The 27,779-nt window shown below is 37.8% G+C and overlaps 2 protein-coding genes across 9 annotated transcripts in view; one reads left to right on the plus strand and one right to left on the minus strand.

Annotated features, from left to right (window-relative positions):
- HAT1 (histone acetyltransferase 1) overlaps positions 1 to 15,503 on the minus strand; it is an 18,164-nt gene extending 2,661 nt beyond the window's left edge. Inside the window, exons 1-9 of one of the 3 annotated variants that reach the window (XM_021400051.1) lie at positions 15,372 to 15,503; positions 13,771 to 13,842; positions 11,793 to 11,868; positions 10,116 to 10,236; positions 5,121 to 5,300; positions 4,775 to 4,896; positions 4,170 to 4,274; positions 3,728 to 3,834; positions 1,183 to 1,334 (exon numbers count right to left, since the gene is read on the minus strand). In XM_021400051.1, coding sequence (XP_021255726.1) covers positions 1,183 to 1,334; positions 3,728 to 3,834; positions 4,170 to 4,274; positions 4,775 to 4,896; positions 5,121 to 5,300; positions 10,116 to 10,236; positions 11,793 to 11,868; positions 13,771 to 13,831 — 924 coding nt within the window. In that variant the 5' untranslated portion in view covers positions 13,832 to 13,842; positions 15,372 to 15,503. Of the gene's footprint in view, positions 1 to 1,182; positions 1,335 to 3,727; positions 3,835 to 4,169; positions 4,275 to 4,774; positions 4,897 to 5,120; positions 5,301 to 10,115; positions 10,237 to 11,792; positions 11,869 to 13,770; positions 13,843 to 14,263; positions 14,490 to 14,724; positions 14,850 to 15,371 lie in introns of those variants that run through there. The other 2 variants (XM_021400050.1, XM_021400049.1) reach the window with 2 other exon arrangements.
- Positions 15,048 to 27,779, plus strand: part of SLC25A12 (solute carrier family 25 member 12) — a 48,989-nt gene continuing 36,257 nt past the window's right edge. Inside the window, exons 1-5 of one of the 6 annotated variants that reach the window (XM_021400023.1) lie at positions 15,731 to 15,799; positions 16,240 to 16,293; positions 20,744 to 20,921; positions 22,188 to 22,330; positions 27,021 to 27,136. In XM_021400023.1, the coding sequence (XP_021255698.1) occupies positions 20,880 to 20,921; positions 22,188 to 22,330; positions 27,021 to 27,136 (301 nt within the window). In that variant the 5' untranslated portion in view covers positions 15,731 to 15,799; positions 16,240 to 16,293; positions 20,744 to 20,879. Of the gene's footprint in view, positions 15,185 to 15,523; positions 15,543 to 15,696; positions 15,800 to 15,997; positions 16,131 to 16,239; positions 16,294 to 20,743; positions 20,922 to 22,187; positions 22,331 to 27,020; positions 27,137 to 27,779 lie in introns of those variants that run through there. The other 5 variants (XM_021400024.1, XM_021400028.1, XM_021400025.1 and 2 more) reach the window with 5 other exon arrangements.

The following is a 27,779-nucleotide window of genomic DNA, read 5'->3' on the forward strand; positions in this document are numbered from 1 at the left end:
GAGATACTGACAACTCCTTAAACAGCCTGATCCTCCTTACCGGTGAGTTAAATGAATAAACGTTCTAGAGTCCTGAAAAATAATTTATTCCAATACACCTAGTGTCTAATCTCTCAAAACGCAGCAGCAGCTGTGGAGGTGCTTCAAGGACCTGCTATAAATGAACAGCAGAAAGTCCAGAAGCCAGAGTCCAAAAGTAGCCCAAAGAACTGAAGTACCGGAACTAGAGTAGCATTAGGCAATTCATTACTACACAGTACCTCCTGTACCAATTTTAATAATCTTGACATACCTATTGCTCTTCACAAGTTCCTCTGGAAATTCTAAATATGAGAATGAAACATATTTAAATGTTTCTGTTTACTAGGAAGAGAACAAATGAATCAATAAATGGAAACCTGAAGTGATACCGGAACACTGGTCAGCTACTATCACATCTGGAAAGGAAACAGATTGATGTTTCTACTGTATTACTATTAACTGTTACAACATTAAAACTGAACTTAAGATCAACTACTCCTTTGCTGAGCAACAGGGTTAAAAATGAAATGGTTTGCTATACTAATCCACCTTCAGATATTATTTAAAAAATAGACTTATTTATCCTTTCAGGTGTAACATCCCAGGTGTAGAAGGCTGCAGGTGTACTTCTCTTATTCAAACTATACCATTTTAATGGATATATTTGAATAAGGCTTTTCCTCTGCAAGCCTCATTCAATACTTTCATAAAAAACACATTCAAATTACATATTTTTAATTAAAGAGCTTATCTTTAATTAAGAGTTTAATCACTTGGACAATTATCAGTGAGTTTAATTGTTCAATTTAACAGTTTAGTTCTTCAAACATTTAGAGCTGCCTCAGTAGCAGTGTTAGTGTTACTACTTTAGTGTTCTGTGTTCTCAAAACAACAGTGGCTATTTATATAGAGCTACTTTAAGAAATGGAAGCTGATACTGAAAATTGGAATATTTCAAGTTCTGTTACATCAACAGCATCAGTAGGAAAAAAAGGCATTTACTTAAGATCTTAAGCATTTTCTTCCCTTTCAGATACATTGTAGAAACCTGTTGAAATATGCCACAGTATGTAAACTCCAATTCTCCACCCCTATGTTTAGACTGCTGTTACACTAGCTTGATAAAGATTAGGTCCAACTACAACTGTTCCAATTTAATACCTTATTTATTTTCAGCTTCTGTTGAGCTTCCGTTACCATTTCTTGGCTGAAGCCTTGCATTAACTTTCCTGGGGAAAAGCAAAGCAAGTCTTGACAGAGCTTTACAAGAACGAAGTCTCTTAGCTTTATGTAGTTTTCAGATGGATCTTCAGCTAGAAAAAAAAAAATCGTAAGAGCACATAGTTAATATAAGCATTATTTGTTTCTTCATTTCTGGTATGCAACTAACAAGAACTGCGGAAGACAAAACCACATACAGCATTCATTGTGTATAAACAGCTATGCTTAATTATAAGTACTGCTATCAAAGTTTTAGATGTATGACAATATAAGTTAAAGTGTACTGTGTACAGTATTATACACACGTTTCTAAGAGACTGACAACACAAGTTCAATCCAATTCTAGGCATAAACCCTTTTTTCTTGTATGCTCCCTCTATTCTATAATAGAGGAGAGCATTACAACTACTGTATGACAAACTAATTACGTGGAAAAAGACTGAAGCAAAAGCTGAAAGCAGTTTCAAGTTACTTCTACCTTGCTTGAAACAGTAGCATTGCTATCAAAACTGTAGCTTTACAAAAAAACAAAGTCAAGAAGTAGCTTCAGTGAACATCGAGGTAGTCCCACTTGCAACTTTGTTCCCACCTATGAACTAGAGGAGAAGGAAAATTCTTACAATGCTGCAAATATACTTAATACTTAAAAATTTGGACAGGTTTACTACAAGTGAGTAGCATGGTCACGTTCCACCCTACCTCCATTTTTCTGTGGGCTAGCATTATGGAATTTATTGCTGAACAGCTTATATCCCAGCTGTGCTTTTTTGTTCATTCTCTCCCCTTTCCCTCAAGATGAGGACTATTTTATATTGTTGACATTTGTGGTTTAAGGATGATCAAAAGCTAGCATGTTACTAAGAGGAAGGAGTAGGATAGAAGTTTTGGTCCTAGTAAATGCAGCACCGCACAACTAGCAATTTGTTTTTTTGGATTGCAGATTGCTTAGGACCACTGCATCGGTTAAAAAGATTTGCACATGAGTGGCATAACCTTGTATGGCAAAACTTACAGCGCTTATTCTGCAAAAGAGATTGAAGAGGCTGCACTGAAATTCATTTATTCCATTCCTTTTCACTCAAATTAGTTAAAAGAAAGATGAGGCAGTTTCTGTACAGTAAACGCTACCAACGTTTCACTTGTGTCAACTAGGATGACAAGTTACAATCAGGACAAAATATCCATTGCAAATGTGAAAGTCTGAAATACTTTTTTCTTTAGGCATTAGCTTCTTCAACGAAGTTAAATTCTAATCTTTCTGAAGAGGAAAAGGCTTTACTTAACAACTTTAGAGGATATGTAACTATATATTTTGTCCATTATCAAGGTTGTCAAGCCTGACTCTCTATCAAAATGACAATAAATTGTCTTGTAGAAGTGTAAGATTACATAACTTTAGTGCCATGTAGAGTATTTCAAGCTTCCTCTTACTTCAATCCAAAAAGAAATTAAGTTATTTTAGTGCAAATTTGCTGTTTGCTACAACTCTGCATTAAAGGCACTGAGCCATGAACACGTCACATGATTTATTTAGTACTATATTAAGACTGTTTATTCTCAGTTATAAAAGCCATGTAAAGGTTTGTATTATTAACAGGAAAAAAGATAAAAAGCACACAATGAATAAGACTTCCTATTGCATAAAGGAAGTTATGCTTCTTTAGGTTTCTATGAATTGGTTTAAAATTACAAGGTAGATTACGCTGTGTTAGGATTATCCCGCAGTGATACCATGAAGAAAACAAGTGTTGTAATGCATTTTAATTAGGTTTTTTTCAGGGCTGGAGGAATAGGAATGGGACGTTTCTTTTTTTTTGTGATGAGGTCTTAGATGACCTTCGTCAATTCATATGTTTAAACTGTATTTCTTCCTATATTAGGCTTTAAACTACAGGACACATCATGATTCTAACCATTTTTAATGCTGTATTTTTAGGTGTACTTCCTCCCTCCCTCCCCTCCCCCCCTTCTTTCATTACATTTTCGCTTTCATGTATTTATGGACACACCTGTAATGTGACAGGTGCATTCAGCCAGCAATACATGCTCCTGGAGCACAACTCCTGTGCAGACTTTTTTTTTCTGTAGACTTTTGGCTTATATACATATTAATATACTGTTTTAGATTTTTTCCTCAGTTGTCAGATTTCTTGTTCAACTTATTCCTGTTAGCCAAAACTGACAAAGCTTGATCTCCTGGCAAACTCAGCTGTGTATCTCACAATAAAATGGCTAATTAGCTGGTAATCCATGCATGCTAGGGATTGAATTTTCCTGGTGTGCTGTTCTCTAAGTAGAGGATTTAAGGCGCTACATTATGTACAGTTCTTCTGTAAAATAGGGTACTGTTAATCCTGAACTGAGCTGAAGCTCAACCTTCAAAAGGCCCTTTAATTCTAACAAGCGATCGTGAAAGTTGGCTTGTGAACTAGCAATCTCTGAATGCGACTGAACATGCGAAATGAGATAGAAATTTAACATATACCTGTTATATCGAGTACTGTAGGAGAAGACATATAGTATCTATGAACTGTTTCAAGAAGCTGAGCACCATGGCCTTCTCCTTGGAATGGTGGCAAGATCAGCATCTGGCTACAGACAAAGGAATGTATTGATATTTCAGTTCAAATGCATACTTTTGCAAACATTGTAATAAAAAGCCATAAAACCAAAATTTTTCTTAAAGTATATGTACCAATCAATGTTGAAACATAGTTCTTAGAAAGTCTTAGAACTGCTAAATATTCAAAACTTGTTTGAGATTCCCTCTGCTTCAAGAAGGGAACAATAAAATAAATCAGTGCATAGCCAGCTAATAATGGGGATTTTTTTTAAACAAATCAACACCATTATAAACAAGTATTGGGAACTTCAGCAGTTCCCTCTTCTGAAATAAAAGGCAAGGCACGAGTTACACCGCCAATTACCTTACACGTGGCCGGGTTTTGTCTGGGTACACATAGTAATTATAGACTGTCATGTAGCCTACGGTCGCAAAGAGCGTAGCTCCATCCTTATTATACTTCTCAAATCTGCAGATAAAACAGAAAGCCAAGCAGGTCAATTACAGTCGCGCTCCCATGCAGTGTCCATTTTCTTTTCCATTCTCCAACTGAATTTTCAGTGTCAGCAAGCTACTCTGTGAGGGCCCAATGGGTACACCTGCTATGTTCTGAATGTACAATTCACTTAATTGGTGTGCAGCAACTTGGATAAATCAGACCTCTTTACAGCACTTCAGTGCACTTGCCTATTATAAAGATGAATAGGTGGCAAGTAAAAGAAAACACAGGCAAAGCTCATTTTACTGTTTAAGCCTACATTCAGGGCTCTAACGGACAACAGCATTTAATTCAGCTCTATTCTCAAGGTTTCCCAAAGTATAATGGAGGAAAACTCAAGCCTGATAAACAATGGTTTTTCTTTCCTGGGAAAAATATCATTATACTGCTCCAATAATTGGCCAGCCACAATTAAAATGCAGGCTTTGTGGAGGTAATAAGGTCCACTGTTGCTTTAGAACTGTACTTACACTATAAAGTAGTTCCATCTTTCATCATCTACATCAATAAAGCTAGCAGTTTCAATAAACCACATCAAGAATGTCTGAAGCCTTTCATGATATTCTCGAAAGCCTGGACACGTCATGTCAGCCTAGGGAAAAAGCCAGGAGAAGTCAGGTGAAACCTATCACAGATGCAAAAGGGAAAAAAGATCTGCAAAACCTAATTACTTTCCCCAATACAAAAAAAAGTATGCTTCTAATCAATAAATTGGTCAAATGATGATATTTATATACTACAGTTGAATGTTACAGAAGGTGCTTCACTGCAAAATAAACTTTAATTTGCTTGAGAAGTTTCCCTTATTTTTCATACCTTATATATCTGATATGTAATGTCTTCACCAGCTTCCTCATTATGAACAGAATATGTGTGTAGCAGCATTCCAAAGGGCTTAAAGTTGACCTCCTTTTCCAACAGAGAGACAAAGTCATCTGTGTTTGTACAAAAACCAGGAGGAATAATTTCTCTAATTTTACTTTCAACATCATCTGCCTGGGGAATACAAAATGGGGTGGGATCAGCAGAAGATTAAAAAGACAGCATCAAAGTCATCATTGTGCTATTAGAGATGAATATAAAAAGGAGTGCTATGGCCTATCAGTAACTTAAAAGACAAATACTCCTGTTGTTCAGCAGTGACCTCCAAGCAGATAAAGATAACTGAAGAGATACAGAAGGGTCAGTCCAGCCACTGTCAGTATTCAAGAGTTAGTAGTTAAAACATAAACAAGTTCCTGAACATTTTTATGTTTAGTGACCGTTACATTTGTCTAAGCAAAATCGAAGAGGGTGGTTAACTATTCTAATAAAAACTCAGTGTGAAGGAATACCACAAATGGCAGGACAAGGAAGGAAGCTGTGAATTCAGTCAAGCCCAAGGAACAATATTCTTGTTTTCCTAGTTTGTTGGATGAAACATTAGTTTCTGAAAAATACAATAAGATTAGTAGCTCGGGCTTTTTGTCTAGCAAGCCTCTGTGACCGTGCCGCACATAGCCTTGTGGATCTGGGGTTCCCAAACAAGCAGCTTAAGAGGTATTAGGTGGTGCAGAACTAAGTGGAGCAAAAGAAACAAAGACTAAAAATGGTAGCTCCCAAACAAGAAAGTGACAGCTAGCACACTCCTGCATTCTTATGTCTCCGTGCTTGAAATACTTGCCTGTAGTATCAGCTGTGAACTATAACGATAAACTCAGAGGACAAACATTCTGCACTCTAATCAAAGAATATTTTGAAAGCAAAGCTGACAAAAATACATCTTAGGAATACGGTCATAAATCTGATACGTAACATTTAACAGCAGAGAGGGAAGAAATATTCTGACACTGAAATTACATTCAGAGATCAAAATCACCCTTTTCAGTTAACCAAACTGAAAGTTAGAGACTATCAGCTGAGCAGACTTCATAATCCTTTTCAGACCCCAAAAAGACCACTTGATTGAATACATTTACTACTTCTTTTTAACCATGAATATTTGATGAAGTTTCACAATAACGTATTACTGCTTCTCACCAGGCAATAAAACTTAATGAATTGGTCTCAACTTAACAAAACGGTACTCCTCAATACAACCCCTAAAAGCCTGACACTACATTCAACAAAATGAGCTTACATTCAATTCAAACTTTCCTCTGGACAATGAATCCAGGTTTTTACTTAATGGAGCTTGCGGTGAGTTCAGCTGTAATGTTTGTATTGTATCTATTTCCACAAGGACTGACACAAGAACACTTTGTGTTAACTTACTAAGCAGCTCTTTCACACCGTTTACATGCATGATGGGTATTAGTTCGAAACCAAGACCCTCACTACTTAGCATTCAAAACAGGGAAATTAAGATGCTTAGAACAAAATACACTACAAAAGGCTAATACAACATGCTACTAATTCCTGTCCTTTCAACCATCCTCCCTTAAGTAGAAGCAATGCACCTGCAAATGAATAGCACTTCATCATTCAGTTACATTTTTAGTATAGAGAAAGATGGATGTGGTTCAGCACAAACAAGTTTTATTCTTAATGGTTTGGTACTACCAACATTTATATTTATATTTGTAGAGAGCACTATTAAGCGATTAAGATATAGCTCTACAATACTTGGTGTAACAACGCAGTTAAAATGTGTACAGCCTTTACATCCATTTCATTCTCAAAACAAAGGACCTTTTCTGTTCATCTTTGAGTAATACTAGCTTCATGTATTTTCTTTACATTTGTTAATTTAACTGCATAACAGAAAATTAGCCATGTTTTGCTGAATTGGTGAATTACATACATTAACGAGAACGAGTATTTGTAAGGAGCACTGCATTTCAGAAAGGCTCATCTTTTTTCAAACTGCAAGTGTATTTACACAGATCTTAGTTCTGCCCTGGTGATAAAGTCATAGGAAACCACAGCTAGGGACTTTCATTTTGCACATCTGCGAAAGATATGTAAAATAATCCACAATTAAAACAAGACTTCCAAGCATCAGTTCAGCAACAGACTATGTGGATGATACCTAAAAACAGCAAACATGCAGGATGAAGCAGTATATGTTTTTTTTATTTTTATTTTTAAATATGCTCCTCTCGTATTTTAAGATTCTTCACCTACCAGCTACAGAAGACAAATAATGCATTTCAGTTCTTTATGGCCACAACCCACTGCCTCTCTAAGTTTCTTTGTGAATTTCTTTGATATTGGTGAGATGTTTATTCCTTTAAACCAAGCGAGGCACTTGCTTACCCGTATCTTACCAGTTTGCAAAGATATACACAGAAAAAAAATCTGTTCAGAAAAAGCAACCTAGCTGATTACTGCAGCAGTTTTAAACAAATAAGGGCAAAAACCTGAACGAAGCCAGCCAAGACTTGAGCTTATAGATTATGCAGCTATTGTCTTTAACGTATTACCTTCATAAGCAAATCATATGAGATGAAGATAGGGAATACTGTAAGGACTCGTAACTTAACTTGTTTTGTAGTAGGACTAATTAAGCAGTCAGCATCTCTTTGTACATTACATTTGACTCCAGGTAATAATATAATTTTACTAATAGGCAGTTATCACATTTGTGTATATTTTGATGCTATTTCAAAGTGGTTTCACTTAAAAATAATTATAGAAATATATTTGAAAGCTGAATTTTTCTGCCAATTATAAATGTTAATTCCAATAAGGAGCAATAGAGTGATCTGTAGTGTTACTTAGAGTATGTCCAATATTAAAATTGCACTTTCATTAACTTGTGTTAAAGCAAATATATTAGACAAGCTGCAAAGCATGATAACACATAGATAGTAAAGATTGTTTCAGAGGTTAATGAAATACTTTCCCTCACACCTTCATGAAAACTGGAAGGAAGCTACTTGAACAGCTGCAAATCTGAAAGCAGCTAGCAATTCAGAGGTCAATGCTATTCATATTTATACCAGAAAAAAGCAGCCTCTCTTCAGATATTTAAAAGAATTGACGCCACCCAATGGATAAATTCTGTCCATTTTCATTAAATCAAGGTAGCAAACAAGAACATATCTCTGCTCAAAACGCGATCAGACTTTGGTGAGCCTTCCCCACTAGTATGGTATGGAAGCATCTTTAAAGAAATCATATTAAGATGCATAAATATGCCTGGTGCTCTGGCTGCTGACATTTCAGGATATTTATCTTTTACCTCATATTTAAGAGACCTTGGAAAAACAGCTAATGCTATGGGGGCAAATAGCCTGCATAGGCTTTTAGATACAAAACGCTAGAGTATGAATAACTATAAACAGCATTAAAACTCAATTCTAACTTGTAACCAGTTTGTTCAAAGCAGAGACTTAAGTCCTTTCCTGAACATCATCCATTTGCAGCACAAAGATTACCTGTCATACATAGTATATATAGTTAATGCATTAATATGATTATCCCAAATGAACTAAGCAAGTAAACAGTTAACTTAAAAAAGAAAATGGTAATATGCATTTAAATTAACACCCTGCTTATTTTCATCTCTGCAAATATGTTAATATTTTAAGGTAGTTAAATAGCAAATGGCAGAATGAGACCGGCTGCTGTATCTTTTTTTCCCTACAGCAGTTTGGATATAGTAACATGAGCAGCTTATTAGGAGACACAGTCTGTTAGTGATATCAAGGGAAGCATAGTGAAAGTTTTTCAGCCACAGCCCACAAATATTCTAGAAAACTATACGGAAGCTAGCTCAAATAGATGTTCTTTCTTGTCCCTATCTCAGTCCATTAAACAATTGAAAAGTAATTCATAGAGGCAACACTGAGCTTGAAAGAAGGATTCCGAGCAATGGGAATAGTTGCAGTGTGAGCTTAGGGCATGAGAGACCTCACTTATACTTCCAGAGAAGTAAAGTGGCTTTATTTGTATAGAAAATAGATAGCATGTCAATACAAATGTGTTGTGGTGTGGATTCCCATTGTGACATGATTTTGAAATTATGCTGGTGAAAAGCTGGAAGGAGAGGTGGTCTGTTTGATTTTAATATTGTTATTACTTGATCAACTTGCTCTCCTTTTTTCTTTATTTCTAAAAGCCTTACAAAGATTGAAGAGCATGACCTCTCACTCCTAAGATAGGCTGCCCTAGCCTCAGAAGTATTTCAGACACGTCCAGGCACTTAGCCTGTTGAACTAAGTATATTCTAACGCAGCTTCAGACCACAGAAACGAAGAATCTGTAAAACTAATTTAACACAGCCATTTCAATTTTTCTTTAGAAGAAAAGGCCTTTTCCTTGAAAGCATTTAAATAAGCTCTGATGAATTTGAAATATGAACTTTAAATCATAAAGATGTTTACTTTTGAAGAGAATAGCTTTCTCAGGCAAAGTAATTTAAAGTCAGTGCAAATGTATAACCACTTTACGCTACAGAATACAATGAAGATTCACCAGCCACTTTATTAAGGGTTCTTTTCAGAAGAAATCATTTTTCTCTTCCCTATAACTAAGCAAAACTCAGATGATATTCAGTTTTCTTAATGCATCAGAATCCACTCTGAAAAATTCATTTTTCTTTCTTAATATATTCTTTTAAATATGAATTAAACCACTAGCTCTCCTGGAGACAGCTAGCCTGAAAATAGACTTTTTTTTTTGTTTGGTACAATTTTGATGGCAGTATTAGAGTCAAAGGAAAGAACAACGAGAAAACATATAGATAAAGTTCCATGTTTTTTCCGGTTAGCATAATAGGAAGCTTTGTTTTTAACGTAACTCATGTTTGGAAGGGCAATAACTAACCCTAGAAGCTTTGTCCCCATTAAATCTTCCCAATAAGTACAGGTCTGGCTATGTCTTTACCTCCACACAGTCAAACTTCTCATTAACTTTAGATGTATATTCAATGCGGAAGAGAGTTGACAGGTTACCAGCGATATAGTATAAGAGAATCTTCAGCCCCTTGTAGCCGAAAGCAACTTCACTGAGGAAGGAAAAAAGCACAATCAGACCTCCAAATGAGTTTCACTGCAAAATACTCAAACACGGTACTTTAAATTTTAAATTCACATCTTCTTTCCCAGTGAGGTGCACCAAGCCTTTTAATAGTAAAAGAGAATCAAACGGGATGTATACTTTCTCAATGGAGACAATGCCTTACACTGTTTTTATTAGTAATTTTACTTCTCTAGTGGAGAAATAGAACATGTCCCTAAACTCAGTAAGACAGTGGCTGACAACTCAGAAAAGAATACTCGAAGTAACTAATATTGCACTTATGTTCACCAGTGTCTTAGACTCATTAATGTTCATCAATACTAATTGATAAACAACACTTACTAAAACTTAGTTCGTACTATAGCAGTGTAAAGTTTTAGAACATACTACTGCAAGCTCTGCTGTATAAAACATCTAGATAACAAGTCATAGCAACAAGTATGTTGCTGGTGGACAGTTCCAATATATTTATCATCAGAATCAAGTAAAAGAAGTATGGAAGAGATGCTTTATTATTAAGTATCCTAAAGAAGTGTTTCTTCAATATAAACACTACACTAGTTTTAAGTCTTGAGAATTTATTTTCAGGCAAAAAAAATGAAATTGTTCTTCCTTTTTTAACTTTTTCTTTTTTGCAGTAACACATTGCTAATTTAAAGTTTGTATTCCCAGAACAAAAAAATGTGCATGTTCACTACACCAACAGGTTGGAGAGTTCTCCCATTTCTAGAAGTAAAATTACTCTCAATGACAGCTGCAGACGTGCAGTAGTGCAACTAATTTTGTAACATTTAATAATTATACCTACATTAATATAGGTATAATTAATACAGATAGCACATCCTACTTTGAGTACTTCTGAAATTATTATGTGACATTTTAGCACTAGGGACATAGTGGCTAACTTGCCTACAGTACTAATGAAAGAATACTTGCAGAGAAAACCATTTTTTTCCCTAAACAGTTTGTGTATCCCTTGAACGTCTAACCAATAAGAAGTCTATTGTCTCTAGTAAAGAAAACAAACCTCTGAGTTAAAATAGTTAACAATCAATGATCTAAAACAGTCAAGAACAGGAGTTTAAGTTAATATTCATGGATTTTTTTTCAATGAAAATTCCAAGCTGTATTGTGGTTAAAAAAAACCAAATAAATGGATATACTGTTGACAAATACTTTTTGGTTTTGGCACTCCTTACTGTCAAAGTTTTAATAAAGAATTACTCATTCTTGCAAATCTTATAAAGATGACTTGAATGCAGTAGAACTGAAATGAGCAATTCTGACTGTACAATCCAGGCATTTTGTTCTCTGCTAGTATCTTTAAAATACCATGTAAAGTGACTACAAGGCCCAAACTCCAGAGGCTTGGAATCAAAGCCATTATTTAACTCCACAGTCACAAAACCGAAGTATTGCTGTGTCACTTTACAATAGTTTGTAGCAATATTTCCCTTTTTTAAAAAAAAACAAAAAACAAACAATTAGGAAATGACATTCCCTTCAAGACCTATTTATTTGACTCTGAATAATTTAACTTACTCATCTCCAAACACTTGATGGCTATATTCAGGATTAAATGTTGTGTTGTCATCCTCCAAATCCTCAGGAAAGCGAACTGAGAAGAAAAATAAGCGTGACCAAGTCATCAGCTACAGTTCATTCATACAGGGATTCCATGCTAGATGTCCACGCATTCTTTTACTGTGAACAATTTCAGTTATGAACCTATGTTAGGCTGCCACACAAACAAAATTAAGACACCCTGTGCAAATCAGATGCATGTTATCTCCTCAAATCAAATCAGTAAGCACAGTAAAATGAGGAAATTGACGCAGATGTGTATGATTTCATATGCATATCCTTAATGTTACTGACTTTTACTCCATCATGAACACTAAGGACACTGCCCAGCTGGATATTCTTAGAGTAAGCAGGACCAATCATGTAATCAAAGCCTCCTTCTCATTTTGTCATTCTTCTCTCACATGCAGTTCAGATCGCGTCATTGTAGGGAGTCTTCACAGAATGATGAACAGAAAAATGTTTATGAGCATTAATATTCACATTACAATTTTGGAGAATTGCCACGGATACATAGAAATCTACACTAATACAATATTAGTATTTGTATCAATATTACTAAGATAATTAGCAATTCTTCTCCCGCTTTTATTTTTTCTCAAACTTCAGTACTAGAGGTCTTTGATGGCAATGTGGAAACATGCACTGCAATAGCATCTACTCAAACTCAGTAACATAGCAAACAAGTACCTGAAACAAAACCCTGAAACATCACCATGGAACAAATTAGGACTCAGAAGAGGATAGCCCATGCCCACATTTACACTCCTATGCTCATGGGAAGGGCATTTTTTTTTTATGGTATCACTTCGTAGATTTTAATTTTTTTCTAATACTGTTTGTATGTGAAACATCTACACTCTCAAAAGGAAAAAAGTAAACTGAAAATCTTAGGTGACATGAGGTGATGGGAACAAGTAAAAAGCAGCCTCCCTGAAAACTGATAGTGACTCCTTAGATGCTTTGAAGAAATTCACTCAGATAAATCCTATTACTTTTCATCCTTTCCTTTGGTTTTAGAAAGGCAGAAGAGGAAAACTAAAACATTAGAAATAGTCACAGAATGATTATTTGAACTACTGTTTAAATGGAAGAGAAGCGCTTCACAAGTACAGCAGCTTAAAGTATTTTGGTTAAAACAACATTTTGTCTCACAAGCCAATTATGCATTAGAAACTCAACTAAGTTTTGCAGAACCAATGGTTAATAGTAGTTCTTAAGAGCGCATAAAAAGTTAATTATTTTTACTTTCTTAATAAGTGATGCTATTTGTACTGCTCAAGGGAAAAACACACTGAAGGTCTGGAAAGATTAAAAAAAACACAGATGTATTACTTATTCTTCTCTTGTTAAGTAATTACCAAAACAAGTAAGTTTCGGATATAAGTCCAACAAGAGTTCAGTAATTCTGCTTGCGTTCTGGATGCCATATTAAGCAAATTAGCTATATAAAACAGAGTAACACTTTTTCTACACAGATTTTAAAGATTTTGTTGAAAGTGGCTCGTGTCATCTAGATGTTGAGGGAGAGGCAGCAAAAAACAAACCATAGAACACCTTCCAGTTTTATTTATTGTGTTTATCATTTCCTCAAAAGAAAGATGATGCATACTTAGGACTACATCATAGCAAAAGTTCCAGAGAAGAAAAAACTAAAATAACATACTGAATACCTCAAGAAGAACAATGCAACATAATTCCAATGCACTCTAGTAATATGTTAATAGATTGCTGATGTTATTATGCAGGTACAAGCCTGAGTTTCTATAGCTGTACTTTACTATATTTGTCTCAACAAAATTAGGCTATGCATTCCTATTCCTGTGTTTGTATATTTATAAGTACATATTATAACCTAAGTAGATTTAATTATAAGGACTTCATTAAATAGATATTAGAATATTCCAAGCGCACAATATTTAAAAACTGACATTACCTAGTTTTAGCTGAATTGCTTCATTTGTGTTACATTTGTACTCAGCCAGCTTCTTCTCCATAGGAGTAAGTCCTAAAGAAAAAGATTTTTGAAAGAGTTTAGACAGGTACAGTCTGGGTCAGTATAATTAGAAAAAGGTTCTTAAGAACAGAAGGAACAACTTCACAACGCTGACTTCATTTCAAAATGCACTGTTCCTCCTGCAAGTTCTAGTTTTTCATTCTTCCTACTTTTTAAGTAAATCTGCTTTCTCATTATGAAGCGATTTCCAAAATATATGCAGATGCTGCATTTGAAGAAAAGTTAATGCATTTCAGGTGTTCTTGAACTGTGGCACGTACGCTACCAGCAGTTTATCTAGGTACCACTTCCCTTCCAGATGGGACGAGGAAGGAAATAAGTTACAGCTAGCCTGTTTTCTGAAGTCTCATCTAGTGCACAAAACGCGTGTCACTTATCAAGGTATTTTTCCAAGCGTTAAACCCGTCCAGACCCTCCATTCCAGCAGCATGATCAGAAGTTCTTCCTCCCATTTCGAGTTATTCGGAATAAGGTTGAGTAGGAAGCGTTCTCAATAATCCAGCGGGCGCAGAGCCGCACACGGCGTGCCACACGGCTCAGGTACCGAGCAGACCCACGGCAGCGGCCGCCCAGCCCAGCCCAGCGCCTGACGGCCCGGGCCCGAGTGGGACGCGACCAGCCCCCACCGGCACCTCGGCCCTGAGCTCTTGTTCCGCTTCCTCTGCTGCAGGGGGTGGGGCCGTCAAGGGGCCCCCGCTCGCGGCCCCGCACAAACCCAGGCCCAGCCAAGAGGACGAACACCGTCCGCGCCCGGGGCAAAACTCCCCCTCGCAGAGGATCGGCAGCAACACCCTGCCCTGCTCCCCGCCGCTCTGCTCAGCGGCTGCAGGTTGGCCACGAGCCACCCGAGTTGAGCCCGGCCATAGGACTCACCCGCCATTTCCCAGCGGCGGCGGCGGCAGCCGAGTCACCCGGGCAGAACGAATCAAGCCGCGCGCCCACTGGACGGAAATGAGACCACGCGCACAAACTTCCGCTTCCGCCCGCCCTACCGCGGCCGAGAACCAACCGCTGCGCTTGGCGAGGCTCGGACCCCACGCGCATGCCCAGCGAAGCGCCGGAGATCGCGCTCTCCCGGCTCGAACCTTAAAGGAGAGCGTTCGCGTAGCGGCTCATTTGCATAGCTCCGCCCTCGGGGAGCAGCCGGGTGTCGCGGGTTACTTTGACGTGGTGGGCGTGCGGACAGTGTTGCCTCGGCCTCGCACCTGCCTCAGTGCCGAAGCGGGCTGAGGGGGAGTTGGGTGGGATCGCCCGCGCTGAGCGTCGGAGGCTTCGCCTCAGGGTCTGCTCCCTGCGGAGCGTAGCAGCGGGGCGGCCGGTGCTCTCGAAGCAGGCAGGTTTCTTCAACGTCCTTTCTGCGAGCACGTGCGTGGCGTACCGACGCCGTGCTACCCTCGGGCGGCCCGCGTCGCCCCGTGGCCGGAGGGTGCCGCTCCGCTTTACGGTCAAACGAGCTGCTCCGCCCCTCACAGCTGCGAGGCACTATGCAGCCGCGGCCCCGGCTGCTCCTTCGCCCTTACCCTGCCGTGCCGCGGGGCGCGGCCGGAGCACCCTCCTGTTGTTCTGGGCCGCGACGGACTCCGCCGGGCCCCCGAGGCGCTCACCGCGGCTCCACGGCGCGGGTCGCGCGCGAGTACCTCCCGCCCTGAGGCGGCGGCTCCGCACGCCGTCACGCGGAGGCGCGGAGCCGGGTAGGCGCCTGCTTGAGCCCGCCGGCTCCCGGCCGCCACCGCCCGCTCTGCCGCGGGCGTTCGAGGAGCAGGGCCGCCGGCCGCCGCAACAGCGCGCCGGCCGCCGAGGGGAGCCCACCGGGCGGGGCAGGGCGGGGCCGGGCGCTGCCTCCCACGGCGCTGCGCTGAGGCGGCGGCGCTGCGGCGGCGCGGCGGGTGGGTAGCGGCGCGCGGCTCCTCCTCCTCCTCCCGCTCGCCGGCGCAGCATGGCGGTCAAGGTGACTCCTCCGTCGTTGGGCGCAGGAGCAGGCGGGCGGCCCCTCCGGCTGCCCTCGGGGCCCCGGGGGAAGCGGGAGGAAACCGGCGGTGGCGGGGCGGCTGCGGGGAAGGGGCAGCGCGGCCGGCCCTGCCACTGCCTGCCTAGGGGAAGCGGCGCGGGCCGAGGCCGTTACTCGGCGCTTGCGGGAGGGAACCGTGGGGGCCCGGCGCTCCGCATCCTGAGGGACGGGCGCGGCGCGGGGCCCTGCGCGCTGTGACATCTGTCAGCGGCACCCGGGTGACCGGAGAGGCGGCGGTGACCGGGAGCGTCGTGTTCGAATCCGCTTATCGGTTAGATAAGAGAGCCGATACTGCTGCCCTTATCTGCGCAGATTGCGTTTTTGTTCTGAGTTTTGTCTGTGGCTCAACTGGTGAAGTGTTAACTTACTTTTATTTGCAGGTGCCTTCGACCAAAAGAGCAGATCCTGCCGAACTACGAAATATCTTTTTGCAGGTAAACAGACCTGTCTGATGCTCTTTGGTGGGCAGACTTGTGTTTCCAGCTGTTTGTCACTGCACCGTCTGTGTGTGTTGGTCACGGGACAAAGTTGGTTGTATGGACAAAAGTTGATGTTGCAGGTAGGGTAGAGGGCCTTCAGGCACTGAGGGGAAGCCTTTGCTGCACAGATTGTGGTTAGCCATCCCATATGATAGCCTTAAATCATTTTCTGAAGTCTTTTCTAAATTCCTGTAGCATAAATGATTGCAACCGTAGCCAAGTACTGTTATTTTGAGATTCACTTCTGCAGGATTCTGACTTCTATGGCTGTGTGATGTGTCTGTAGGCTTCATACATGATTGTCCTACAAATGGATGGACTACTGGCAATGTTTGTAGATCTTGAAATTATTATTTGTTGAGATTGATGTATTTCATAGTGTGATTACTTCTTGTGTAGGGCATTAGAATTACTCTATCTGAATAATGGTGTGAGACTTTATCCACTCCTCTTAGTTACAGTGAAGCGTTAATCTAAAAAGAAAAACCAATCAATCCTAAAACTTTTGATAAGGTTTGAAATAGGCGCCTAGAATAAGAACAGCTGTTTTAGGTCCATAGCTGGGCCACTGATGTTTCTAGAATCACAACAGTATCTTTTTTTCTTTCCTATTGAGTATTACACGCTACATTCAAGAAGCTTTACTCTGTGAAGAAAGGAAATAATGTATAATTAGATATTAGTACTGTGTTCAGTTTTAGGCTCCTCACTATGAGAAAGATATTGAGGCCCTGGAGCGTGTCCAGAGAAGGACAACAAAACAGTGAAGGGTCTGGAGCATAAGCGTTATGGGGAGCGGCTGAGGGAACTGGGATTGTTCAGTCTGGAGAAGAGGAGGCTCAGGGGAAACCTTATTGCTCTCTACAATGACCTGAAAGGAGGCTGTGGTGAGGTGGGGGCTGGCCTCTTCTGCCAGCTAACAGGGATGGGAACAGAGGGAATGGCCTTAAGTTGCGCCAGGGGAGGTTTGGGTTGGATATTAGAAAAAATTTCTTGTCAGAAAGAATAATGAGGTATTAGAGCAGGTGGCCCAAGCAGGCGGTGGAGTCACCGTCCCTGGAGGTGTTCAGGAAGAGGCTAGATGTGGCACTTGGGAACATGGATTAGTGGGCATGGTGGTGATGGGTTGATGGTTGGGCTTGATGATCTTAGTGGTCTTTTCCAACCTTAATGATTCTATAATTATGTAAATAATGAATTCAGTTATGGAATCTCTGACATGTAGCTTTTGGTCCTGCCTTACTACCTAATAAGTAGATGAAGAGACCTTTTTGCCCAAGAGAGACACATTATATCTCAACCATTGTTTGGTGGGATCTTTGCTTCTGTTAGAGTGGATTATTCTGATAACATTATTTGAGTGCTAAAATTTAGAATTTTGGAGTCAAACCATGGAAGCCTAAATGTTAGTTTCTAGTTAAAGTTACCCTATCACAGATTCATTTCTTGTTGATAGGACGTTTGGCTTATTTCATACAAGGAATGTGTGCTTCTGGAATGTCACACAGCTATTTTCTTAGTCTTTTTCAAGACAATTTGGCATGCTGGATTGCAAAAAAATGAGGATTATGATTTGAAAATACTCTATTTAAGTTAGAAAAGTAGTCTCTATGATTTTTCTAGTCAGTAGATCTACTTGCTTCTGGAAATAAGTATTTGAAGTCCTTGATGTTGATGATACATGAAAAAGTGAAGAGGAACTTAATCTTGAAGTTGTCGATATGACAATGTCTGTTTTATTGACCTAAAAAGTAAATAGTCTACAGGTTGATGCCCTGAGGAATCAAAAGTGCAAAAGCTCTCATCTCCCCTTGAGTACCTGAGGTTTGCCATAAAAAAGACAAGTTATGCAGACACACAGTCGCACAGGAAGAGTTTATATATTTTTGGGGAGAGGGGCTATAGAATTATAGAATTGATTCTAATTGAAGATGGCATTATCTTCTTACTTTGATAGATAGCAAGCAAACTTAGTGGCAAACATTAACAAAATCTGAAGAGAATCCAGTCTTTCCAGGACTGAGTTGTAGAGTCTGGTTATGAAATACTGTCAGTGTTGCACACTTCATGGGTCAGATATGTTGTGCTCTTTCTTGAGGGTGCAGGCCTGTTCTGTCGGCTTCAGTTAAAGGGCGTGCATTCCTTCTAAATTTGGCTTCCCTTGGAAATGGATGCAAGGGAAGATGGGAACTCTGGGCCCCTTCGTCATCAGCCTTATTCTTAGAGAGTGTACTTAAATTTCCTTCTATTCATACGTATCCTCCGATAAGATAATGCCAACTCCTCTATCAGAGTTTAAGATATATCTTAACGGATATTTGACTTTTACCTTTCTCTTGGAATTTCTGAAGCTTGCTATGTATTTTATTTTAAACCATTACAAATTTAAATCTGCATTTGCGTGAGGTAGATGTTGTGCTATTACTTCTATATAACCCATTCCCTAACTGTGGAATGCAGTTAAAATGTCATGTGTGTATGCTATCAAATAAATTACCTCTTCAGTGTTTGCTAACCACTGAATTCAGTGACAGCCATAACAGAAGAAAATCAAATCCACTGAAGGATCAAAGACTTACATAGAACAACAGTTAACAGATATCTTAGTGAGCCTTCATTCTTTTTCCTTAGGCAAGATACAGTCAACTCTGAGGAGAGATAGCTGAATTATTCTGTCAGCTGAATGTATGTGAAACCTGTTCAGCAAGGTGGAGAAATAAGCATGATAACATTTTCAAATTTTCATACAGGAAACTTTTCCCCCACCTCCCTTAAAAATGACCTGAGCGCTCGTAACTGAGACTAATAATTATACTAAAAATAATGTATTGAGAGTACTGCAGGTCTCTTTCATTTTGGAACTTCTTTCTCCTCTGCCCTGATAGAATTGTTGGGAAAGAAACCTCTTTAAACTGAAAACTAACCAATTTTTCACACTATGCGTCACTTCTAGATGCACGGTGATACCTAACACTGTATGGTACAAATAGAGTTTTTGTGTGTTTGTGTTATGTGATGAGGTTTAAAAAAAAGTCATGCAAATTCATTGTGTGCCTGAGGCAGTCTATAAATGTGCAGTAAGATTTTTTTAAAAATAAATTTTAACCCAATTCAAGCCCAAGGAAAAGAAAAAATTAATTAGTGTCTCATATTTAATATGCAAATTGAAGTAAAGTTAACAATTGGCTTGTCTAATTGCGAAAGATATGTAAGCTGTGTGGTGGAAGTGTCACTTGAGGACAGATTTTGTAAATACGTGCCAAAAGGGAATAGCCTGGCTACTTTGTCAGGCCTTAATTTATTGGCTTATGGCCAGCTTCTTTCAAAATACCATGACCTTCTCGTATGGAGCTGAATGTATCTGTCCTTTAATTATTTTAGTCTCAAAATTTTTAACAAAATTTCCCGTACAGCTAACTCTAACGATTCACTATGTGTGATATACTCAGGTAAGTTGGTGCCTGAATTAAAAAAGACAACGACATTTAGATTTTTTATTATCTGTGTTGTGCCCTCAATTGTCATACAGTTGAATTCTGTTGTCCTTAAGAATATGTTCAGTGCTCTTCATATTCTGTGGTCCTTCATTTATAAAACTTCATTCAGATTACATGTGTTGCAGCAGAGCTGTACTTCATAATGTTTTTTTCAGTCACATCAATATAAGGCTGAGAAGAGAACCTTTCCAAGCTGTTACAGTGAAGCCACGCTTTCATCTCATCATCGTGTTGGCAGCAGCGCTGAATTGTAGGATTCCTGTGCATTACTTTGTGTTCCTGTTTCTGAGGAAATCATCTGCGTTAATTATGGATGAATGAAATGGGTTACTGTAGTCTTGCAAAAATCTGTTATCACAGCTGTATGGCTTAGTAGAGATGAGGAGTTGTGGAAGAGATGTGGGAAGCTAGGGGAGATACTTGAGGGGCTGTTGATGCTGATGCAAACACCTCTGTGCTGAAACAGCATCCTAGCAGAATGTGGTGAAAGGAGCGTATGAGACATAAGTGATCTCCTTTATCCCAGCAGTGTTACATCGGAGCAGGTATGTTGTGTAGGTGGCATTGTTAATGTTATAATTCCTGTGGGCTCCTGGCATTTTGTTACTCTTTCACAAACAGCTGTCTCACCTGACTCAAGATACAACAGTATATAGTGGAAATGTTACAAAATATAGATAAGGCCTTTAATTGAAGTTCAGATTTCCTAGCGTAAGTATTGCAGTATAGCTCAGGGGAATGGAGTAGATGTTGCCTTTTCTGCAGAGAACTCTTAGGTTGACATCATTCAGTGGCTAGAGCCTAGGAAGGTGTATTGCGTTTGTACAAATGAATTGAAAGCCAGTACTTTCATTTCACAGCAATGTTCTTGAAGCAGCGGTGAAATTTTGTAACTTATTGTTTCTCAGAAGGAACGCAGTTCTATGTGTATGTGTGAAGATTTGCACTGTATCTACAAGTAGACTGGCTGTACAGGGAAGAATGAACAGAGGAGATGGATCTAAAGCTATTAAATAAGCTTGCTTACGGGTTTTGTGAGCAAATATGCTTAGAAAAATTCAGCCATCAAAATGGATTGGATCACAGGTTAGTGAACTAGAAATCTTTTATGAGCTACTTTCTATGCTCTAGCATGTAAACAGTTTAATCTCATCTGAAAACTTACGTTTTATATCTAAGTTTACTGCCATATCGTAAAAAAATAGAATATTTTTTCTGCAGCTGTGCTGCTGTCTTGAATTATTTTTTATACATGATCATGACTTCAAATATCATATACTACTTCATGTTTAGTGATGACAACAGATGGCAAGAAAGTAAGTCATCAAGTAAGATGGCAAGAAAATAAGCCATCTGTTCTTCTGGATCAAAGCACATAAAAAGAGGGGTGATAGTATTGGTTATCTACAAGAATAACTGATTAGTATCTGATCCTGGTAACTCAGTAGTGGGCCTGATTTGTAAAATGTATTTGTGATGATTTCTGCTCCTGTCTTCTCGCGTTCTTAACTGAACATGAGTATTATCCAGCCTTACTGAACAGTTAAGGGTTATGGAATTCATGCTGAAAAGTTCACTTTAAGTTGATGTTGGTAACAGCCAGCGATTAATTATTTGAAACAGCAAAGTAGTCAGTTAGAATACAGACGTGTAGCCGTTGTCTTGGTGTACAAGTAATAAAGACATGTTTGGTTATTTTATTCTTGATTAGTTTTATTAATATTTATTTTTTTAAATTATATAATTGTACATCTTGCACGTGCTTTTTACTTGGAATTTATTAATAAAATCAATTCCCAAAATCAAATTAAAATGTTTCAGTTGACCTTTTTGAGAGTTAGCGTGTGAGTGAATTTTTTATTTAAGTGAGAAATGCCAAAGCTATTCATTTCTGGGCAAACATAAATCTGAAAAAATAGTTTCTCACAAAAAGAGAAAACAGATAATACATACTTTTCAAATTATAATTATGAGTGATTAAGAACAGTTAATTAGAAGATGTTTTGTACTAGAAGCTTTGAGAGAAAATTTGTGCTATGTTTTCACAGTGCACATGCAAAGCTATATTTGAAAATTTATGCAATTACCTGACCATTTATGAAAATGCATGGTTGTCTTTTTATTAGAAGATATTGATCATTATGTGGATACATCTATTCCACAGGGACAATACGGACAACTACTGTTGCAACATAATTGCATATTTTAACCGTATCCTTTAATTTCAGAGCAGTTGGATATGGTTGCACTATGTAAGTGGTACTCAGTAAAGATACTGATTTGGTAATCGCTGATAATTAACATCTAAATGGATTAATTTTTGTGTGGTTTTGTTTTTTGTTGTCTCTCTAGTATGCCAGTGTTGAGAAAGATGGAGAGCGTTACATGACCCCAGAAGATTTTGTGCAGAAATACCTCGGACTTTATACAGATCCACGTTACAATCCTAAAACAGTACAGCTGTTGGCTGGAGTGGCAGATCAAACTAAAGATGGGTGAGAATTTTGCTTTCCGTTAGAAGCCTGTAGTGCACTGGTAAATGAGTGTTTCTTTGGTAATTTCATCTTCTAAAATGCATTATTGATTTTATTATTCTTCAAGCTTAATTAGGTAAGTTTTTTTTTTTTCTCAAGTGCAGTAGACTGCATTTGTGGAACTTGAGGAGAAAGACACAATGTTTAACAGTGTAGAGTTCACTTTTAAAGGAGATTTGACAATTACTGCAAATGCAGAGGAAGATATACTGCAAATAAATTTAATGCAGTATGACTGCTTTGGAAGAGTTATTTTCTGTGTACTCACGTACATGACTACATACTAAGAGTCCTTAGTACCCATAATTAAACATGGAAATTTGGAGAAAGAGTGCAATTCATATCAAACAACTGAGGACTCTTTTTAGAGTTCTGGCTATTAGGAAGGAGAGACACTGATGAGTATATGAAGCAAGAAGATGTTTGCTTAATCAAGGTGAAGTCCCACCACACTACATAAAGTTTTTCTGGCTTTGCTTATAGGTGATATTACTTGCTTTTAGACTTCTCTCTGAACTTAACTTACAAAATGTCCATTCCAGTGAGGTAGTACCCTCTAACCTACTTGTCTTTGAAGAAGAATTTTCTTCTGCTGTATGTAGGCTTACAGTTTTGGCTTTGTGTTGTAGCAGGAAGCATGGGCATTTTTTAAGTGAGAAGATCAAGATGAATCAGAGAAGAGGTCAAAAATGCAGAAAGAAGTGAATGCATTGTAGAGGAGAGAGAAAGTTGCTATTAAAATAGGATGTGTAAATAGATGTAATTTATATTCAGTTGAAAGTAGCTTAACTTCCTTGGTTTCATGAGTCTGAATCTGACCCTTGACATCACTTAAATGTTTTTGTTTTCCTATATTTTGTTTGAGAACATTTTATTAGTTTGCATAGCATCCTGAGCAACTTGCACAGTGTCTGTGCTTTACAAACAAAATTTTATATGCTGCTTATATTTTACAGTAAGTGACAAATATAGAGTCTCCTGTTTGATGTAATGTTACATGATAGTTTCTAAAAATAAAGTTGCAGCATTTTGATAATGAATTTTAAATATATATATATGTTTGATAAATCCAAATAACTTGTCTCACTGCTTGTAATACATGGCAGAAGTTTGTTGTGTTGTTACAGATTGAAAATGCTATTTTATACACATCTGTTGAAATAATAGTCTACCTGATGACTGCTAAACCAACATGTTGAGTATCTTGTTTCTCTGAAAGCTGTTGATTGTCTTTTAGGGTGTACGTTTCTTCAGAAAATGTTTTATAAAAGGACCTTTCTTACAGTAAGAAGTCAGTAATTTGTTTTGTTGCTACAACAGAACTCGACAATGAGGCATCGCTTTTTTTGTTGTTCTCTCTGTGAATATAAGCTTTTCTTAGGTTTTTTTAATCTGGGTAATGTTGGAAGTGAGGTAATCAGATGTGGGTAAGTGTGCTCCATCTACTTCTATATGGAAACATTGAACATATACCTGATGATGTGTGTCTGAAATGTATTCTCCTAAATATTTTAGTCTGTATTTCTCTAATTGTTAATTCATGTGAAGAGTGCTGTATATCCACATCAGCATTTGTTTACTTATTTCTACATTTGTATTATTCCTTTCGTACTTAACTGTAATACACCAAAACCCTGACTCTGTTAACTGCATCGTCAGTACAGAGAATTTAATCTGTAGCATTAATATTTATTGTAGTCTTCAGCTGAGTTCCAGTAATACATTGCATCTTAAAAATTAATTTATGAAGTCCAAAGAAGTATCGCCAGTCCTATTCCATACAGGCTTTTGTAAATCAAATGACAGCCCAAGGTCACACAGCAAGTAACTGAGAAGCTTTGGTCCCGCTATGAAATTTCATTCCTGTATCCATTTTCAAAATCTGCTAGGCTTGCTTGATGAGGTCTAAATTAGAGTTGTCTGTTATCTGCTAAATGCAATGGAATTTCACTGATGCTGCTATTAAGGATTCCTGTATCACAGATTGCTGGCACTGCTTTTAAAACTAGGGTTAGGGTACGTATCCTCTATTAATAATGTATTCATATATAAATATGCGCCAAAACCAGCTTCTCAGTTACATAAGTCTTATCTGGTATTGTAGGTATTCAAGTTTTAAATAAAAAAAATTTTCTTCTGCCTTCAAACCTGCAAAATTTCAGTAGTTGTTTCAGATTCTACATTTTAATTGCCTCTTTCTGGCTACTCTACTAGCATATCATTCTTAGAATTTGGAAGCGTGTTCTTCAGTGAGCTCCTGAAGAAAGAGCCAATGTTTCACGTAGTGGATCATCACAACAGGGATATATGTTATGTCCAAAAGCTGTGTTGTGTGGGTAAAGAGCAAAAAGTCATAGTAGGAAACAAGGAAAGACAGAATAATTGTAAACATTTGACTTGGTGTGCTTTTAAAGAGTGACAGGGCAGAAGAAATAATAGGAATGGAATTTTTGAAATGTTACCATTAAAATGAGAGGTGAGTGATTTGATATTGTTATGGACTCTTTAATACAGCAGGTTCACAGAATGATGCTTGAATAGTGTTTGGATGGGAAGTTCCTTTGTTCCATTTTAATCTACCTTTTGTTATTTCCACCCCATTAATGGAGAATTGCAGGGAATATTCCTGCTCTTAGACATTGCAAACTGCATGTATAGAAAGGAAGTTGAATGTGTCTACCTCCTTTTGATGTAGGCACTGTTAAATTGAGACCTCTGGAGAGTGACTTCTTTCAGGTTCAGGCATCTATGAGAATGAATTCTACAGGGATCATCACTTGATTTTGTCTGTTATAAAGCTTCCTGGTTAGGAATTAACATTAGATCTATGCTTGTGTGTGCGATGTACTTGGAAATAAGAATATTCCCAAGTATTTTGAAGGATATTCGGTTTCTTTGTTACCAGACCTTTATCAATCAGGGTCATCCTTTGGATGAAGTTGACTTTGTATCTGGAGAACCATTTTTTCACCTTCGATTTTATGGATAATGTATAAGAAATTAATAATGTAATTGTATATTTTCCATATCTTAATTCCTTTCAAAGTCACATTTTTTCTGTATATTCTGTATAATGCATATATGCATGTATGTTAAAATACATGATCTTGTTTAAAGTATCTTGACTCTACTTTGCATATACTTGGACAGAGAAAGACTACGTAAACTAATGAATGGTTTGATTTTTTTTCCCCTAAGGGGAATTTATGTCTTTAACAATAAGCAATTTATATATGAAGTAATAATTATGAGCTAATTATTTTCTATGAAAATTACTAAACGTACTATAAAATCTACTAGAGAGTACATTTTATAAATTCAGATCAATTATGTACATTTAATAAAATGTACCATCTGCAGAGATATCTATGCTTTAACAGCATCTACTGAAGTACTAGATTTTTATTTAGTTTAAAAAATGTTGAAAATTCTTATTCCCACCAGTAATTTGTTTGATGTTAGAATAGATATCCCATCAAATATTTCTATACTCAGGAACTGGAAACTGAGTGGAAAATTATCATCAGTGTAGCTGTTGTCATTAAAACCTAGGGATTTTGCTTGCACTATTTTGAAAGGTCGCAGTATATGCCCGCACTATATATCCTTATGGATACACAATGCAGTTTTGTTCTTTTGTGCCAACAGTATCCTTTATCTTCTGACTTGAGGCTTGTCTTTCTGTAGCTTTTCTCATATAGGATCCCATCTAATTTTTTTTTCTACTTGTCAGAATGAACTGAGTTCCTCTAGAGAAATTCTTTGTGATTGTCATATTACCTGTGCTTCCATTCAAGTCTGAGTTTGTGTGTGTTGAAAATGAGGACTTTGGTTTGTGTGCAGCTTTCCAGAGATGTCGTGAGAGCCCTATCTGGTGATACTGCTGCTTCCTCATCTCGACTAAAAACAGGTCTCCTGCTGCATCCCGAGTTGCGTTTTTCTGTATGGTGAATGTCTCACATACACAGCTCATTGTCTTGTGATGAAATGTTACACTCAAATCCTTAGCTTCCTTGGTCATGTCTTAACTGTCCAGATGTTCTTATTGTTTCTTTCTTTCTTGTCCTTTCTTTGCTTTATATGGCTTTGAAGTTCATAGACTATTTGAGGTCTAATGTATATTTTTAAAATATATACATAGTAAAGTATAACTTTTATTGTGGATATGTTGTTTTAAGAGTATGTATATTGAATAGTATCTTCCTATACTTACATTAAGCACTTTTCTTTCTCAGTAGAAATACTGAGAAATATAAACATTAGTAACATAATGACAGACCTTTGAATTTCATGCTGATAGAACTTTTGTGGGTTTTTTATGTCAGTTTTTCAGTGCTGTCTGCTTAAATCTATACTTATAGGTTAATAAATAGTAGGTACTCACTGAGAATTGATTATATTTTGTTGTTGATGGATATGAAGAATTCAGTCCTCTTCTAGTACAAGAAAGCGAGCCAAATAAAGTTGAAGTAACTTCTCAAATATAACAAGCACCTCTTTCTATTTCTAGTGTAGAGTCTTAACTTTTGAGGATTAGAATTTAATTTCAATAATTGGATTAGAACATTTTCTAGAGCATCAAATACAAAACGTCATTGATATTGTGTATAACCTGTTGAAATCTTTATAACCTCTGTATTTTCCTTTGTAGGTTGATTTCCTTTCAAGAATTTTTGGCATTTGAATCTGTTTTGTGTACTCCAGATGCAATATTCATTGTTGCTTTTCAGTTATTTGACAAGAGTGGCAATGGAGAAGTAACATTTGGTAAGAATATCTAAAGAAAAACAGTTTAAGAAAGTGATAATAGTACAAATGTAAGAATAGCTCATCATAACTAGAAGCACATTTTATGTAGTGTTTTACTCATCTCCTTAAACAGTTTGCATCAGTAATTTTTTTTCTTCCAAGTTTTACAAGCTTAACAAATGCATAGAAAAAACATATTTTGTTCTGTCTTTTTGAATCAAAATTTTTCATGTTCTTGGTAGTAGTTAATACAATGCTATTTTGTTCAGAATCATCCTAAGTGAAATTCTTATGTGTCATGAATTTTGATCTCCTTCATTGTTGAAGAGTTTTTAAAATTTGTTTGGGATCTCCTCATCTCTTTGAAGAATTGTCATTAAATATAGTAAGAGTTCAAAATAAAAATGAAGGAGATATCATCTTTTGAGTTCCTAGTCTAATGTTCCTATTGAGCAGCAAGTCTTACTTTAATGTAACTTTTAGCTAGACAATGTATTATTAAAAAATTAGGAAGAAACAATGGTCTTTGAGTTTCTTTCTTTTGTTTTCTTTTTCCTCTCAACATATGTTAGTAGTAGGACAAAATTATTTAGGCTAACTATACCACTTTATGATGTTGCTTAAGAACACTGCAGTTTAAGGAGGACTAGGTTTTCTTTTA

The sequence above is a fragment of the Numida meleagris genome, chromosome 5 (genome assembly GCF_002078875.1).
Source record: "Numida meleagris isolate 19003 breed g44 Domestic line chromosome 5, NumMel1.0, whole genome shotgun sequence".
Lineage (NCBI taxonomy): Eukaryota > Metazoa > Chordata > Aves > Galliformes > Numididae > Numida > Numida meleagris.